The sequence below is a fragment of the Corvus hawaiiensis genome, chromosome Z (assembly GCF_020740725.1).
Source record: "Corvus hawaiiensis isolate bCorHaw1 chromosome Z, bCorHaw1.pri.cur, whole genome shotgun sequence".
In the NCBI taxonomy this organism is placed as follows: Eukaryota; Metazoa; Chordata; class Aves; order Passeriformes; family Corvidae; genus Corvus; species Corvus hawaiiensis.
This window is the reverse complement of record NC_063255.1, coordinates 59,033,939-59,050,094: the sequence shown is the minus strand read 5'-3', so window position 1 is coordinate 59,050,094 and position 16,156 is coordinate 59,033,939. Positions and strand designations below refer to the sequence as shown.

Sequence of the window (16,156 nt, the reverse complement as noted above, 5' to 3'; positions counted from 1 at the left end):
CAAAGGATCTGACTTCTACCCCTGGAGAGATTCCAGTTCTAGCCAATTTAGTATTTATATGTGAGGCACATACATGTTGGCCTAGTATAAAGTAATCTTATAGATTAAATGATATTGTCATTTCAGAATATCTGTATAGAATGAGATAAGAATTAACACCAAAATGAGGGTGTGACTGTGATTTGTGGCACTCATCAATTTTTTAAGAATTCTATAACATATATTAGAAAAAATATATTAATTTTAAAATCTCTGGACACTTGAAGTCAAAACTTTCAGAAGTTGCTCCATTTCTGAGGTGCATTCAAGAGATCTGCCTTTTCTGAAAATTCTACACAGCCAGAAAATGTTCATGTGAAGAAGAGTTTTTCATTGAGATATCTTTGTCCACTTTGTTTTTAATTATGACATGCAGCAATACACTAGGAATGTATTTTTTCCTTCCAAACAAAATATCAACTTAACTTCTTTTATTTTTGATGTTGCCTGTCCCTAGGTGTGCCATTCTCTCATGGAAGAGGTTCTGGATGACAAAGCACATGCCTGAATCAAAACACAAAATGGTGTAAGAACAAGGGAGTAGAATTCAAACTGTCTTCAATTAGTTTAGAAGGAACAATAAGAGCATTTATCTGGCAACCTTGCACAGTTCCTTCCATGTACTTAGGATCAGAACACTACATCATAAGGATGAGATCCTTCAAATTCATGTTAAAGCCAATGACAGAACAAAGACTTCTGTATGATGCAGCTAAATCCAGCAGAAATTTTTCGAAAGTATTTTGGTGAAAAGGAGAAGGGATCTATTTACATGCAGGTTTTGGAGTGGCCTTGTTTTTTCATCCCTTTGAATAATCAAGCTGTAAAAGTCTTAATTTCGATAAAACTTCTCATCCCAGCTAGGAGTTATGAGTGAGGAAGAGTTGCACAGAACCAGAGTATGATCAAATGGGAATTGATTTTTTTTTTTAAAAAGCAAACAAAAAAGCAAGTTTCACTAAATAGCTGTAAGGCTGGGATCACTGAAACAATTTTTATTGGTTTGTATTTTTATGCACGATACATGGTATCTTGCAGATTTAACTGTTTGTATTTGAAAGATACTGGAAATCAAAACAGGTAGTGATGCACTTCCCTGCAGTGGTCTGCAGGAGATGTGGCAGAGAGAGTTAGAATTTGTGAAAGGCCTGGTACTGATTTGATTTTTTTCTTGCCATAGGCATCCCAGTTGTGTTGAGATCCAGTTTTCTGGAAGATGAGATACTTACCTGTAAAGAGCACTAGCAGGTACATTTTCAGAACATATGGGAAGTAGATTGAGAAGGTGAATGGAAATGGTAGCTTGATGGAGTATGTGCCAAAGGATTCAAAATAAGGCAGTGATACACAAATTGCAAATCCTGTAAAAACATGGTGAATCCTTAGTCTAAAAGAAGCAGAAGATCATCAAAAAGCTTAATGTACAAGTCAGTTACCTTTTATATTTTATATACTGATACATATACATATGCATTCGTATGCATATGCACATTTTCTCCTTGAGTTCAGTTTTGTAGGTTTGGGGTGCTGATTGCTGTTAATACTAGAATTAATAAATATATCTTATTCATTAACGAGTTCTGTCAGAAACAAGTGTTTTCAGTGTGTTCTCAGTGGGTAGAGTTCTTGGTGTAACTATGATACTGCCCTGAGCCAGTAAGGTCAGCGTCAGCAGGGAAGAAGCTTTGTAAGTTGCTGTCTAATATGGTGAGTCTGGAAGGGAGGAATCCCTATGTCATTTATGAGAATATTTTCTGCTTTACTCAGAAAAAAAGAACATTTTCCTATATTTTTAAAAACTGAAACAAAACCAAGCCAACAAAAAACCACCAAAACGTACCAGACACACAACCCCCAAAACCCAGAGAGTCCATATTAAAGAAAAAGTAACAGAAAAAAGAGACACAGGTGGCATACAGGTTAGTATGAAGGTACATGAACATTTCTGACAACTTTGGCAGCGCATGAGGAACTATGTTAAACACAGATGGCAATTGAAGTGATCACATTTTTTTGAAGAATATTAAGGAAGCAAGTGGTTGATACCCCTTCCCACCTCCTTACCTTTAGCCAGAACTGAAAGGGGATAGAGTGGGATGCACAGTGAGAAGTTGAGCCATGTTAGTGGTAGGTAGTATATGCCCATCCTTGCCAACATGTTGTAAGTGTACCTGCAATAAGAGGAAAGCAGATGAGCTCAGAGGAAATTATGATGTCTTTAGAATAAAGTTACACTACTGGAAAATTCAAAGGAATTGCAGAAGAACTTTGAGCTGTCTGAGTAAATTTCAGAGCGGCAACCGTTTTCATTCAGGCTCCAATGCCTGAAAGCAGGTGGTTCATTTTTTTCAGCAGGGTGGTGCTACCCTAGAGCAGGAAGACGGCAATAAAGCCCTCCAGACAGACAGCTCAGTCAGAGACCAGCATGATTTCATACTGGTCCAACAGAAAATGGATTTCAGATGGGGGTGTTGCAACTGAGAGGGGCAGGCAGAATATGACTGTTGCTTGGGACCAAGAAAATTCTGATTTATGACTGCTGAGTCACTGCTGTTTATGACTGAGCTGAATCACTGCTGGAGAAGGTTAAACAACAAGGCAATTTCAGGTACTTAACCTTCTGTAGTACATGTCCCCCTCTCCTGGACCTCAGAAGGGGTAGTAGGTCCAAAAAAAGCATTTGCTCACCAGTGCATTGCAGCATTTTGTTCTTATGTGGTTTTTACTGTTGCTCACTGGGAGACCAGAATGCCTAGGACTTCACTCTCCAAAGGTGACCTAATCTTGGTGTGATCTTAAAAGCGGTACAGCAGCTTTCCAAACACTGGAGAAACAGGTCTGGTTGCATTTTTGGTCAGCTGAAAGACTTTTTGCACTGTGGCCTTCCTAGAGATACTACCCAAGACTTTCTGACAGATGAAACTAGTGTTAAACAAACTTCCTGTATTCCCTTCTTATTGATTAATTTGATTAATTTTGCATCACACCTGGACTGTAGAAGAGTGTGAGAGGCTGAAAATGTACCATTGTCTCTCAAGGTTGCCCTCTGCAACCTCAGGATTATCTCCATTTTTTATTATTGTTGCTTTTAAGGCTGAATCTCAACCCAATACAAAAAGGAAACAGCTACTCCTTCTCTACACAATTCCATGGGCTGTTGATGGTATAAGAAGGAAAGACTAGTTATAGAAAACCTTGCAGAATTTGCTCTCAGTATATCACTAGCCATGATGCATAACAAATAGTCCTTCAGGGAAATTTATATCCCTGAAAGTTTATGTGGAAAAACTTGTAATATTTCAAGAGTAGTTGGCTAAGGGATGGGATAGATCCTTATGCACTTCTAGACATGAACATTTCCTTGAGATATTAGGACGTGGCACAGGTGCTGTAAAGTAAATCAGGTAAGAATTCTAAAATTGTATGAGTTGTACTATGGTTTATTTGAATTGGTCATTTGCTGCTGTAGACCACAGTAGCTTTCCTGTTAAACAACTGCTGTTACTGCTGTGGTGCTTAACTCTGTTCTTTAGCAAGGGTAGAAAATAATGATGCATCAATAGGACTATTATGCACTGACAGAACTTTACAGCCAATATTGTTTATACTTTTGGCATTTCTCCAGCTGCACTGAACCCTTTCATTTCAGATTAGGTTCCACTGTTTTAGCTTTACAAACTTCAAAAAGAAATGGGATGGAACTATAAACAAAATAATTAATACAAGTAGTAGCCTATTAACATATGCAGTTCAAAATACTCTGAAGCTGACTTAAAATCTTTATCTTTTCTGTCTGACACTTTCCTGTTTCACATCTCTTTTATAATGTTTCCTTTGCTGCCAAAATCCATATTCTTCAGTCAGTCTGCTAAGCAATATATTTAAATTAGCAGAAAAAAAAAGATTTCGCTTCATTACATAGGTTGCTGTGAGAGCTGTGTCTTCTTAAAATGCTTCTTAATTCCATATGTACCTGCTCTAAGTCTACAGACTGAGGTGCATAGAGACTTACATTACATATGAGAAATGTTTGTTGTTCTTGTGGTGTGATATATGCCCTACTACCAAAACTCTTAGTCTCCTGCAGCAGGAGCTCTTGGCTTTTTGGAAAGCACGGTGCAGTTAACCCAGAATAGTCTTTCTGCCTTCACAAGAAGTTCTGCTGGTGCTGCCTTACTGTGCTGTCAATCTTGGATTAAAGTGGATAAAAAAAATAAAATAATAAAGCAACAGGATGGTAATGGCAACCAGGATGGTTTCAAGAATTCCTGCTCTCCAGAAGGTAGTTTTGATTTCCCTCTAAATTTTTGTTAAAAACATCAAAGCCTTTGAACTACAAATATTAATACTGTCTGCTAATGCATTCCTCTATCTTACGTCTGTAAGTTCCTTTGCCTCTTAACCATGTGGATTTTTGTAAAAGTCATTAAGTAACTTATAAGGCTCAAGCTTTTACTTAAAAATGGATATTATGCTTTGCCAATTTTGAAACAATTAAATGAGCCTTGCTGCACAATGGGGGTGGAGTTCTTCTGGCAAGAATAACCCATTTTCCCCTCATGGTTTTGATGTTGACTCCTTACCTGACCACATCTAATAAATTCCAAAGGAAAAATAAAACACACACGACATATTTCCCTTGAACTTCTTCCTGACTGTTGATCACGACAAATAAAACAATTATTCTCTCAGTGATCTGAAAAGAAAAGAAAACTTTGAATTCAGGTAGCACCTTCTGTAGCAGTTATTTCTGTGGCATTTTGGCGAAATAGGAGGCCACAAATGGATCCAGTTTTCTTTACACAAAATCAGCAGTGAATGTTTTGCTTCATAGCCTGCTTTTGTTCAAGGTCCTTCAGCAAAGGGAAGTGGGCACTGCTGGCTGCAGCATCAAAGACCCGTTATGGTAAGTGTGGAAGTTTGCTTGCCAGCTGGGATGACTTGGGTTTGTACCCAAGGAAACCACGGAGGTCCTGGAAGCAAGGACTATTCCTGCTGCACCTAGGTACTTGGAGGGCTGGCAGGGATAAGCTTCTTTGCTTGTACGCTGTGTGGGAGGCAGTGGTATAGAGAAGGCCCTTCTTGGGAGGGTTGTATGCCAGAAAGTACTAATCTTACGCTCCCAGATCTGTTTTTCATATCTTGGAGATCTGTGTTGCAAGGAATCTCTTTCATGTAAGATTTGCAGAAAGAAGGAGGAAAAGTAGAATTCCTTATCTTTCTTTCCATCTTATTCTTGGTTAGGGGAAGTGGGTTTAAGCTTGTCACTTACGTGAATGATTGCCACAATATTTATGTCCTAATATTTTTCTAGTGGTTGAACTTTATCCAACCCACAAATAAAAAGATAAAAGTGGATTAAACAGGCAGTGTCTCCAGCTTAAAATAAATACATCGGTAACATTAAAGCTCAAGAAATTAAAAACAAGTGTGTCTTTTTGCAGCTTTCCTGACAACTTTTCTAACAGTATCCATGCCCTGTCCTATAAAGTAAATGTATCAGTACTGCCAAGAGTTGTTTGTCAAGCTGTCCCAGAACAGTAACAATTCACTCTGATTTACACTCTATTTGAAACTGTTGAAGTAGAAAACATGCACCTAAGCAGTTGGTATGAATCGATATAGCTTCACTGGGCTGGGTTTTTTACCCAGTGCCATGTCTTCCATAAGGTACGTTAGTTGTAATGATTTCACAAGTTGAGATGTCAAGTCAGTTAAAAGTTACAAAATGAAAGTGGATTACCAAGGTTGTTTTTATAAGTGCTGTTATTCTGCACTGGTTTCCCCTTATTACTACCTTAAACGAAGTAAGAATTTTGCCTCTCAGCAAGTTTGTGTGGTAGTTTTGCAATATAATATTTAAGGGTTCCTGCATGGACAATTCTAACCACAAACTCTCTTTTTTCACAAAACACACCTGTCAGATAAAGCAGCCTCACTTCACTATTCAGCAAAATATGTGGAGCAATTTTTTGTACAGAAATAGAGCATGTGTGTCCCCCAGGGATCTGGTTCCTCATCTTGGAAAGCACTGAGGGGCCACAACAGCTAAAAATGGTTTTCCTGCTTCTCACCCTCCTCTGTCATCTGTGCTGCTGATCCCATAGGTTCCAAACTGAGGAACTGATTTTTAAAAACGTCAGATTTTGGCAGACTTTTGTACAGATGGGTCAGGAAACAGAAAGTGAGAGCTAACGTCGTGTGTTTGTGCACTGATGCTGAGGAACATGGCAGAAATATGGGGGAACTGGAATTATTGATGCAGATCTGAAACCAGATAGAAGAGAGATACAAGAAACATGGCAGGGCAACCATCATCATAAGGAAATCAAAACAAAGGTAAAAGCTCGGTGAGCACTGGGTGGGATTATGTGCTGGAGAGAACAGATAAAATAGAATCTGAGTTAAAATTGTTAGATAAAGAGTGGTAAAGAATGCAGCATTGGTGGTATGGGCATTTTCTTACTGACTCTAAAATCAGACTGAGAGGTGTAGAGAGAGTTCTGCAATATTGTTAATACAAGAGCTGTTTCAGAGAATTGCCACAGGTAGTTGTCCTAGAGACCAAGGGGTTTATCACGATAATGAAAAGATGGACATATTTTGAGATGTCAGAAGATTGGAAGATTTGGAAGATTTTCCAAATGGTCGCTCCTTTTTCAGGAAGCAGCTGGGTGGAAATGTGCTAGAAAACAGCATGGGATAAATGATCAGGATCTGGTCCCATTTTAGTGAGAGAAAGGAAGGTAGTTACCATTTCAAACTCCAGTTTGAAACTTCAGTTTCAAACAGATTTATGCTGGCCAATGAGACAGAGTGACTATAGAGACCCACAATTCAGCCTTATAATCTGGAAGTGTAAGAAGCTGTGGATTTTCTTCTCTCCCCAGGATACAAGCAGAAACATGAGGCAGTGAGAACCACCTAGGTGGAGCTCAGCAGATTTCCTCCATCAGAGATTCAGACTGGGAAAGGGGAGCAATGGAAGCACTCAGCTTTACTAGTTACACATGATGGAACTCAGTAATCAGACTGTAAAGTATGTTAAGCACCTGCAAGAGCAGGAAACTGGAGATAGCACTGCTCCCTGTGAGGTACTTTGTTCCTGTTAGACTGCAGTCTCATCTGGCAAGCAATGGGCTGCACAAAGCAGCCACCAGACACTGAAACTGGAAAGACATGGCCTTGCTCTGGAGCACATCTGTGGGGCAGGACACAGAGCTGGCTGCTCAGGACAATTGTGATGTCCCCGTGAGGACAGACAGTGGCATCCTACCTCTTTTTCTGCATAAATCAGGAGGTTGCCTGCCTGCTTGCCTTTATTCTCTTTCCTTTCATAGCACTCCTAGCTTTAGGTAACCCACAAAAATCAAAGGTAAGTGCAGGGGTTAGTCAAAGGCTGGGGACATTTTCTGCAAGTGAAAGAGGCAGGGTGCTACTTGGAGAAGAGTAGTACATGTTGATATTGTGCTTCTGGACACACATATCTGTATGCATTTATACATGGAGTCATGTACATATATAAATACACATATACACACATAGATAAAATGCACGTGCTGCTGCTCAGCTGTGGATAATTTCCTGTGTGGATCATCTGTCCTTGCATGAATGAAAATACTCTCTGTTGCTACTCTCTTGCTTTAAAATAAAAAAAAAGCACAAAACTCTAAGTCCTATGTTTTCACATTCATAAAAAGGAAGTATGTGCTAACATATCACAAAGCATAAATGCAGTGTTTTCAGTTTTCGTTTCTTCTTTGAAATCAAATTGGAATTACCTTCCTTTTCTGACACTGATCTCTCACAGGATACAGCAAGTTCTGTAGAGTGACATAATTTTCTGCAAGACAGTCTGAGTTTTTAATCAAGTAAGTGAAACAGAGCAAATTTGGCTAGAAAAAATAGCATATTCACTTCTGTTTTTTAATAACCATGACTATGCAGTTTCGTAGTCGGTACCTGAAACACTTATGTAGCTCTTCAATGTAGTGTATATTAAAAAAAAAAAAAAAAAAAGAAAGTGAGAAAAGTGACACTAAATATTTAAAGTTAAAAATTAATGTTTTTATTACAAAGTCATAGTACATTGCTTTTGGTTTGGTAAATCAAATCCTGTTTGCACAGGGTGAAGAACTGCTGTTTGTTTCACAAAAATACCAGTCTTTTCTTAGACCTTTCCTCTCTCCTTGCTATGGTACCAGCCCTGTCAGCCTTTACTCCCTAGCCAGACTATCATATTTCATTATCTTCTGTTTTGGTGAGAACAATGACATGTGACATGTTCTCCTGCCCTCCTCCAGTTATTTATTAAGTTATAAATGCCCTGAGGAACATCCCTTTGCACCAGCTTTGTGACCATCCCCTGCCTCACTTTCCTCCAGCGCATCCATCACACAAGACTAATTTTTTCTTTCATGGTGTGAAGGCCTTGGCCTACCTTGCTCTTCTCAGGTCCTTGGGGGCCTGAGACTTTGTCCCTCAAGGAGTTTTTCCAGAAGACTCCTCCGAGTTTGTTTTTCCACTATCTGTATTGTGTATCTCAAAGTGTTTTCCTTAAATGCTACTAAACCATGACAAATGCAATAATAGGCATAAACCTTTCCCTGAAGGATGCATTTAAATCTTTCATTTGCTATAATGCCTACAGAAAACCTGCCACCACAGGGCCCTTTCATAGCTTGTTTTACTCAATGTTAATTTATACCTCCACCCATGTGACATTGCCTGAGCCAGCCGTTCTCTCATCCTAGCGATCACTGAAGGTGAGCTTCACTGTGGATGTGCGTATATATGTCTGTTATGAGGGATGCATACAGGGATATGTTTTAAGCTCAAAGTCAGAACAGGTGGTGGGAGCACAGAACCAGGCAGCCACTATCTAATTCTTGCACCTTTATCAGTGCCTGACTGTGCAGTAATCTAGTAGGCTGCAGCAAGGTAAACATCTCTTAACTAACTGTCCTTCCCTCGCTCATTGTGGAAAATGCACTGTTTCTTTCTTCCTAAGAGGCAGTGAAGAAAGTGTGACAAGGCATGTGGGAGCAGTGCTGGCACACAGCTGCTTAACCCACGCTCTCTCAGCAAAAGTGGGTAAACCACGTGACAGCAGAGTCTCCACCGAAGAGCTTATACATCTTGTTTGGAGCATGAGACTGCTGCTAACATCAAGGGAAGAGTGTTGTTTGTGGTGAGAGTGCAGCTGGGGAAAGAACCAAGTAAGGATCCAAAACCATATTTGGCGTGACGTGAACACTGGGACTCACACTGCTGTATCATTCCATGAGCTGCCTCTCCATGCTGCCCTGGAGAGCACTGCACAAACTGCACTGCCCAAGAAAGGTCACAGTTTTCTTGTTCAGAATATCCATTTCATGCTAATGTCATTTGTGGTGACAGAGAACAGTGCTTGTGCAGGCTTTCCTGATCTCTGCCTTCTGTTAAGTCTGGCAAGGAAAGAAACACACTATGTCAGGGCTGGGGAATGTGTAAACTCTGCCAGGACAAGGCTTGTTTTAATGACTAAGAGCAGGCTGCTCTTCTTTCCAAGACATGTGAGATTTGTTACAGGTCACAGTAGATAGGAGACTTTTTTCTCCCCTAGATTAGTGTCAAAGCATATGGATTTAAGCAGGGAAAAGCAGTTATTTGCATTTTGCTGAATTTGCTACCATGCTTAGTGAGCAGTGTAAAGAACAGAGATCTGTAGTAGTCAATTAGTTAATTAGTTATTTAGACATTAGTTAATGGAGATTTGAAAAGAAGAACATCTTCACCCATGAATATATCATTTGACAAAAACGGGCTATCCAGAAAATTAAAAACATAACTAACTACTCTTGGTCTTCTACCTTCTGACTGCTGAGAGCAGTGCAAGTTTCACCATTATTCAAATACTAAGGACTGGAAAGGTTGGAAGGTAAATTCAGGTCATCATTTTGCTTTTTCCAATGCATTAAGAAAAAATACCAAAACCTGAGATTAACACCCAAAAGGAAAAAAACAGTGTGGCAAGGAAAATATCAGAGTATCATCTTACTTTCTGCTATAGCATGTGATCTTTTGGCTGGTTTTCTGCCTACAGTTGAACATATGACACACTAGGAGGGAAAAAGACCAGCCTGTTTAAACAGGGAACTTACTGGAAGTCAGGGGAAAAAAAGAGAGTTGATCACCTCTGGAAGGAAGGGAAGATAACTTGGGTACTACTGGGATGCCAGGAGGTTATGTAGGGAGAAAATTAGAAGGGCCAAGCCCCCCTGGAATTTAATTTGATGACTGCAATCGGCCACTGACCCACTTCTGCTAGTGGCCACTCATCTGGACATTTTCTGGGTCTGTGCTGTAGAGCAAACATACTCACTATTCACTTTCACTCAAAAAGAAACACGTTGACAGAACAGTTCTTTCCCAACCAGCCCAGTTCTGAGGAAGCAATTCCTGAAGTTGGCAAACTATCAGCAAACCAGGCTCCCTGAGGATGGCTGCAGGTGCAACATTCAGGATAGTTCGGCCTGGGCTTGTCCCCAGGGACAGCCATAGCTGATGTGTGTTGGTCATGAAAGGAGAGTCTTGAGGAACAAACTTACCTGCAAAAACCTGGGGAGGAAACGGCTTTTGTCAATGCCGATGAGGATGTGCAGGATCTCCAATACAGATAACAGCTGGCAAAGGCGCATTACAAGTCCTATGGAGTAAAACGTGTCAGCCAGTGAATCTACAGACAAAATGGAGAGGAAGATTAGAGGATGGTTATACAGTAAAAGTCTGGAGCAACTACTGGGTTTGCTTTTACCCTATCATCACTGGAGATGACAAGAAATAAAGTTTACACAGTACCAAACTTCTGGGTAGCAGAAGCAAAGCTTCAGGGAGTGGAGGAGGCAATCCACTCTGAGTGTGTCTCTGACACAGAGGCAGGAAGCTGAGAAAACAATTAAATTCCCTATACTTAATGCGTGGGCAAACACTGTGCAGGATGTGTTGGTTTAGAGATACCGCTCTAGGGTATTTCTAAATAGGAGAAAATGTTGAGGAAATGCATGAGGAATTTCTAAACACTAGGACATGTTGAGTTCCTGCCTCTATATGCACTGCCTAAAACAACTAGTCCAGAAGGTAGGCATTTTATATGCCTAAAACTGTCCATTTTAAGTTATTTAAATTTCCAGTCACTTGCTTTCTATTTTTGTCTTAACCCCAGGCAAGAGAAAGAGAAATATATTATAATGTTTTTGGAGATAGAGAGTCATGTGCACTAACCACAAAGATATTCTCTCCTGGTGGCTTCAGTAAGATTAATATTTGCCATGATGACTGGACCTAGTCACATTTAGGTCTATGTCTAATTCAAATATTACTAGCATGCTGCTGAATATTAAAGCTCATTAGCAAAACAAGAGCTTCGTTCCCAGTGTGACAATGTAAAAGACAGGCACAAGTAATTTGTTCATTATTATCTTTCTGATTGAATTACACAGTCCCTGGTATTGGACATACACATATTCAGAATCTTAACTTTAACTTGATATTTCTGTGTGTCTGTCACTGCCGCTTAAAATGTTTAAGGAAAATAGAGAAGGAACCTTACCTTTTCCAAATGTCATGAACCTGATGATCATATTTGTAAATATCCATGAGTGTCCACAGAATTGCATTAAGTCATACACAAACAGGTAGATGTTCATGGTAAAGCTGTGGAAAGTCAAAATAATAAACTATATGACCAACAATAACATTTTGCACCCTCTTTGGACATGTTAGTAAATCAAAGAAAAAGAGCTGAAATTGAGAACAACCCTGCCCAGAAAGACTTGGGGGTTCTGGTGGAGGAGAGGTAGGACATGACCCAGCAATGTGCTCTTGCAGCTCAGAAAGCCAAATGTGTCCTGGGCTGCATCCAAAGCAGCAAGGCCAGGGAGGGGATTCTGCCCCTCTGCTCTGCTCTGGTGAGACCCCACCTGCAGTGCTGCATCCAGCTCTGGGGTCCCCAGCACAGGAAGGACATGGACCTGTTGGAGAGAGTCCAGAGGAGGCCACCAAGTTGATCAGAGGGATGGAGCACCTCTCCTGCGAGGAAAGGCTGGGAGAACTGGGATTGTTCAGCCTGGAGAAGAGAAGGCTTCAGGATGACCTGATGGTGGCCTTCCAATATATGAAATGAACTCAACAAGATGGAGACTATTTACAAGAGCATGTAGTGACAGGACAAGGGAGAATGGCTTTAGACTGAAAGAGGGCAGGGTTAGATTAGATATTAAGAAGACAGTCTAATGTGAGGATGGTGAGGCATTGGCACAGGTTACCCAGAGAAGTTGTGGATGCCCCATCCCTGTCAGTGTTCAATGCCACGAGAAGGGTGAGGCTCTGAGCAACGTGGACCCATGGCAGGGGTGTTGGAACCAGATGAAGCTGAATGGAACTTAACAATTCTTAATGTCCCTTCCAAACCAAACCATTCCTTGAGTCTCTGATTCTATGAAATATAAACAGATCAGTGAAAACTGTGTGTGTCTCTCAGAGGCCCCAGAACAGAACTCTGTCTAATGCATCGAAGAGAAATTTGTGCCTCCAGATGAAGACGTGTCTAAACAAAGATTTTCCACTAACTTCTGGATTCAAGTTGTATTTAATAAACAAAATCTTCTCCTGTTGTAGAAGACTACATTTTGTAGCTATTCTAACCTAATTTTCGTGGTAATCTGACTTGTTGCAAAATTTCGTAAGCTCTGGATATACTTAATTTCCCATAAATGTATTTGCTTCTGACCTATTCTGAAATGAGAGGCTTGCCTGTCCTCCAGCTGCAAGACTAATTTTTGGGAAATCAACTTGTTAATTTCGTACTGGAATTTATGTGTTGGACCTATTAATTTCTTGCCCTAGTAAACAGTATTCTCTTTAAGTTGTGCCTTGATCCTGTGTGTTTGTGTGGTATGTCTCTGCCAACAAACTTCATTTCATCTATATCTGTACATTAATAAATGGACTAAATATCTCTGTTCAAAAATATCTAAATTTGATAAATGCCTGTACTTTATTCATAGCATTGGACCATAAGCTACAATACAGAGTTGTTTAAATTGATCTAGATAAACTGATCTTCTAAATTTTTATTCTAAGTAAATCCCAGGGAAGTAATAAAAAGTGCTTGTCTTCCTATTTTCCACTTACGTAGGATGACAGCTATTCATATCTATAAGCACATTCACTCCTATAAGCACAAAAAGATTTGTGGGAATAAAATATCTCCCAAGAGACATCATTGTCTTTGATACTGTGAAAATAAGACAGAAGGACCCAAACAAAGGAATCTGTTCCATATATAACCTCCTTTTAGGAAAAGTAAGATACAACTGAATTGAACTAAAGTCCAGTGAGATCAATTAATATTGATCCAAATTCCATCTGTTTTATTACTGAATGACACTTTGTTCCATCTTGTGGTAAGAGAAAGTTGGGAAACTATATACTGTAAAAAGACAAAAAATTAAGAACATTGTTCTGTGTTAAGAAACAGCCTTATTGCTGGATGGATAGGAATTACTGTATGGAAGTTACAGGAACAGATATGAAAATCTTGAGTCTTTCCAGTCAGCAGCTCCACCACTCTCTTTGGTCTGATACTGCTGTGTGGGCTTCGCACTGGATGCAAGATGAGCATATGGTTTCTCTCTTCTGAAGTTTAGTTTGCTACATCTGTCTGTCATCCTCAGAGCCTGTCTTTCAGTGATTTGGGTGTATTTTCCAAAATCTTCCTGCACTGGCTGGCTAGAAAGCTGTTGTTTCTGCAGTTCTTAAGGTACTTAATCTTCACTAAACACAGAGTAACATTTGTAAATGCAGCCTCACATTAGTGTTTTGGCAATGTGGCAGCTGTTGCACGTTACAACACATCATCTTTAAAATGTACCAGTGACTGCTGAAATGTGTACAGATTGTTGACATTTATGGAGAGTCCCATATTCCCCAAGGAGTGTAGAGATGTGGTGGCAGGCAGTGTGCTGGTGTTACACGGCAGACAGATCCCGGCCCCAGAGCTGCAAGCAGCACAGCTCCCTCCCTTGCTGATGCTCTCCACTGTGAAGAAACAGCCCTGATCTGAGAATGCATCACACTTTTTTCACCCTACTTTGTTAATCCCTGCACAAAAGGTACCTAAAACCAAACAAAAGCCTTTCACAGAAGTGAAATCTGAAGAGACTGAAAGGTGATTTCAGTGTGATAAAAGGAAACTGAAATGCAACTTTTCACTGAGGTCCTTCTCATCCGAAGGCTGACCTCTTTGCCTAGAGAAACAGAAGCAGGCTGAAGATAATCCATTTGCCTGTCTCAACAGCACTGTGTCACAACACAAAATTCAGTCATCTGCTTCTATGTGAAAGGTCACTCGCAGAAGAGATGGTCTTTTTTTAGATTCCCAGCTCCCATCAGTTCACAGAAGGGATGATTCCACATTTCACTCACAGAACCTGCTTCTGCAGCACTGTTGCAGACAAAACACAGACTATCCATCAGGTAGTGCTTCAGTCCCTGAGCCTGCCCCAGACTTGCTGGCTAGTCTTCCAAACCTCACTTTGCCACCCTGGTACCTCACCTCCTGCCACATTCCTCCCTTGGAGTGTGATTTGCTTTAAGGTGTTCAAGTTTCTTTCATTTGAAGGCATTGGCATGTCACAGCACATTTCAGTACTCTTGCCTGCATTGATATCAGGAGAAAGAAACAAACATGGGTCTTGCAGGAGATAGACCCAGAAGGCTGCACTTGCTGTCTGCTGTTTTAATTGTCAGTTTCACCTTGTTTACTGTGGATGATTTTATGCCAAATAGATTGAAATGCCAGGGATGCACTTATCTCATGTAATATCAACCTTGCTTAGCAGAAAACTTATCTGCTTTCTCTGTGGGCTCAAAACACAGAAAACTAGACAAAATGTAAGCAATGTCAGAACTAGCACCCACAGCAAAGATTTTATCATTTTAGTTGCAAAGCCTGGTGTATTTCCTCGGGCAGAAATTTCACAAAGTGTAGCTGTTGCATGCTATTATTTTTACCACAAAGGTCTTCGGTGTGTCTCTGTGGTAACTATCATCCAAGGCAAGCGTGGAGGTAGGTGCCCTCAGTGTCTGAAGGGTGGTCAGGAGCATGCTCTCCGTGAGCTAAGGTGACAGCACAGCCGAGGCACCCAGCTCAGGCCAGCCCTCGACCCATCTATGTGTCCCTTACAGGGTGCCAGCACCAAGGCCACACTCAGGTTGCCCTCAGGGCGTGTCCCACGCAGAGGGTCCCACCCAGGCCTGCGTGCACAGAGCACTTCCCTGCCCCTCAGGGCTCCTGTGCTCGGCTGCCTTTGCGTGTGCCTGTGCTGGTTGACCACACATGAGGAACCAGCCCTCGTGCTGAAACCAGAGAGCAATGTTCCTTTTTTTTTTTTTTTTTTTTCCCCACCAGGCAAGATCTGCTAGAAAATTCCCTCTGCTGACATGGTTTCCTTCTAAGTCACATTAAGTCATGTTGGTCTGAACTTCTGTGTCTTCCCCTTCCCACCCATGACAAGCTGCAAGCTCTGCAGTTCAGGAAGAAGAGAGCTGCTGAGTAGAGCTGTTGTACTTTTCTCCCACAGGCACATCCCACCCACTGTTTTTTTGCATTTGAGCAGTCTATGTCACCTGCACTCAAGAAGTATTACCTGTTGCAGGGGTCGGATTGCTGCTGCTGCTCCTGAGCTTTCTCCTTTTTCCTCTCTGCAGCTGCAACAGCTGTTTGTTAGGAGATCACCCCTCCTCTTTCCTCTTCCCCCACCCCACGACGTCACCGTATGTAGCACTAAGCAGGAACAACACTGCACTTCCCGAGAAAGAAGTTTCTAAACCCAAATATCTCCACTGCATTTGCCCTGATCCTCAACCATCCAGCCCAGCCCAGCCTAGCCCGATCTAACCTACCCTACCCTAACCTAACCTAATCTAAATTGGTATCTTACTGTTGTACCAGTAAGCTAGTCTGTAAATCCCACTAACTTTATTCCTTAACCCAGAGCAATGTTTTAAAGGATTACTAGAGAGAAGAAATGCAAAATTGTAATGCTTCTTTTATCCTTAGATCATCAGCACTACA

General features: G+C 40.9%; 1 protein-coding gene across 3 annotated transcripts; it reads right to left on the bottom strand.

Annotated features, from left to right (window-relative positions):
- Window positions 1-378: 378 nt before the first annotated feature.
- On the bottom strand, window positions 379-15,836 carry HACD4 (3-hydroxyacyl-CoA dehydratase 4). Of its 3 annotated transcripts, XM_048291852.1 has the most exons (7): window positions 15,729-15,836; window positions 11,630-11,733; window positions 10,629-10,756; window positions 4,623-4,735; window positions 2,104-2,210; window positions 1,269-1,400; window positions 379-543 (listed from the first exon to the last, which is right to left on the bottom strand). In XM_048291852.1, exons 2-7 carry the CDS (start codon window positions 11,724-11,726, stop codon window positions 461-463), a joined length of 660 nt encoding a protein of 219 aa, XP_048147809.1. In that variant the 5' UTR covers window positions 11,727-11,733; window positions 15,729-15,836; the 3' UTR covers window positions 379-460. The 3 variants fall into 3 exon arrangements, with proteins under 3 accessions (XP_048147809.1, XP_048147807.1, XP_048147808.1); XM_048291850.1 differs by having other exon boundaries at window positions 379-1,400; XM_048291851.1 differs by having other exon boundaries at window positions 379-1,400; window positions 10,629-10,726.
- Window positions 15,837-16,156: the final 320 nt, after the last annotated feature.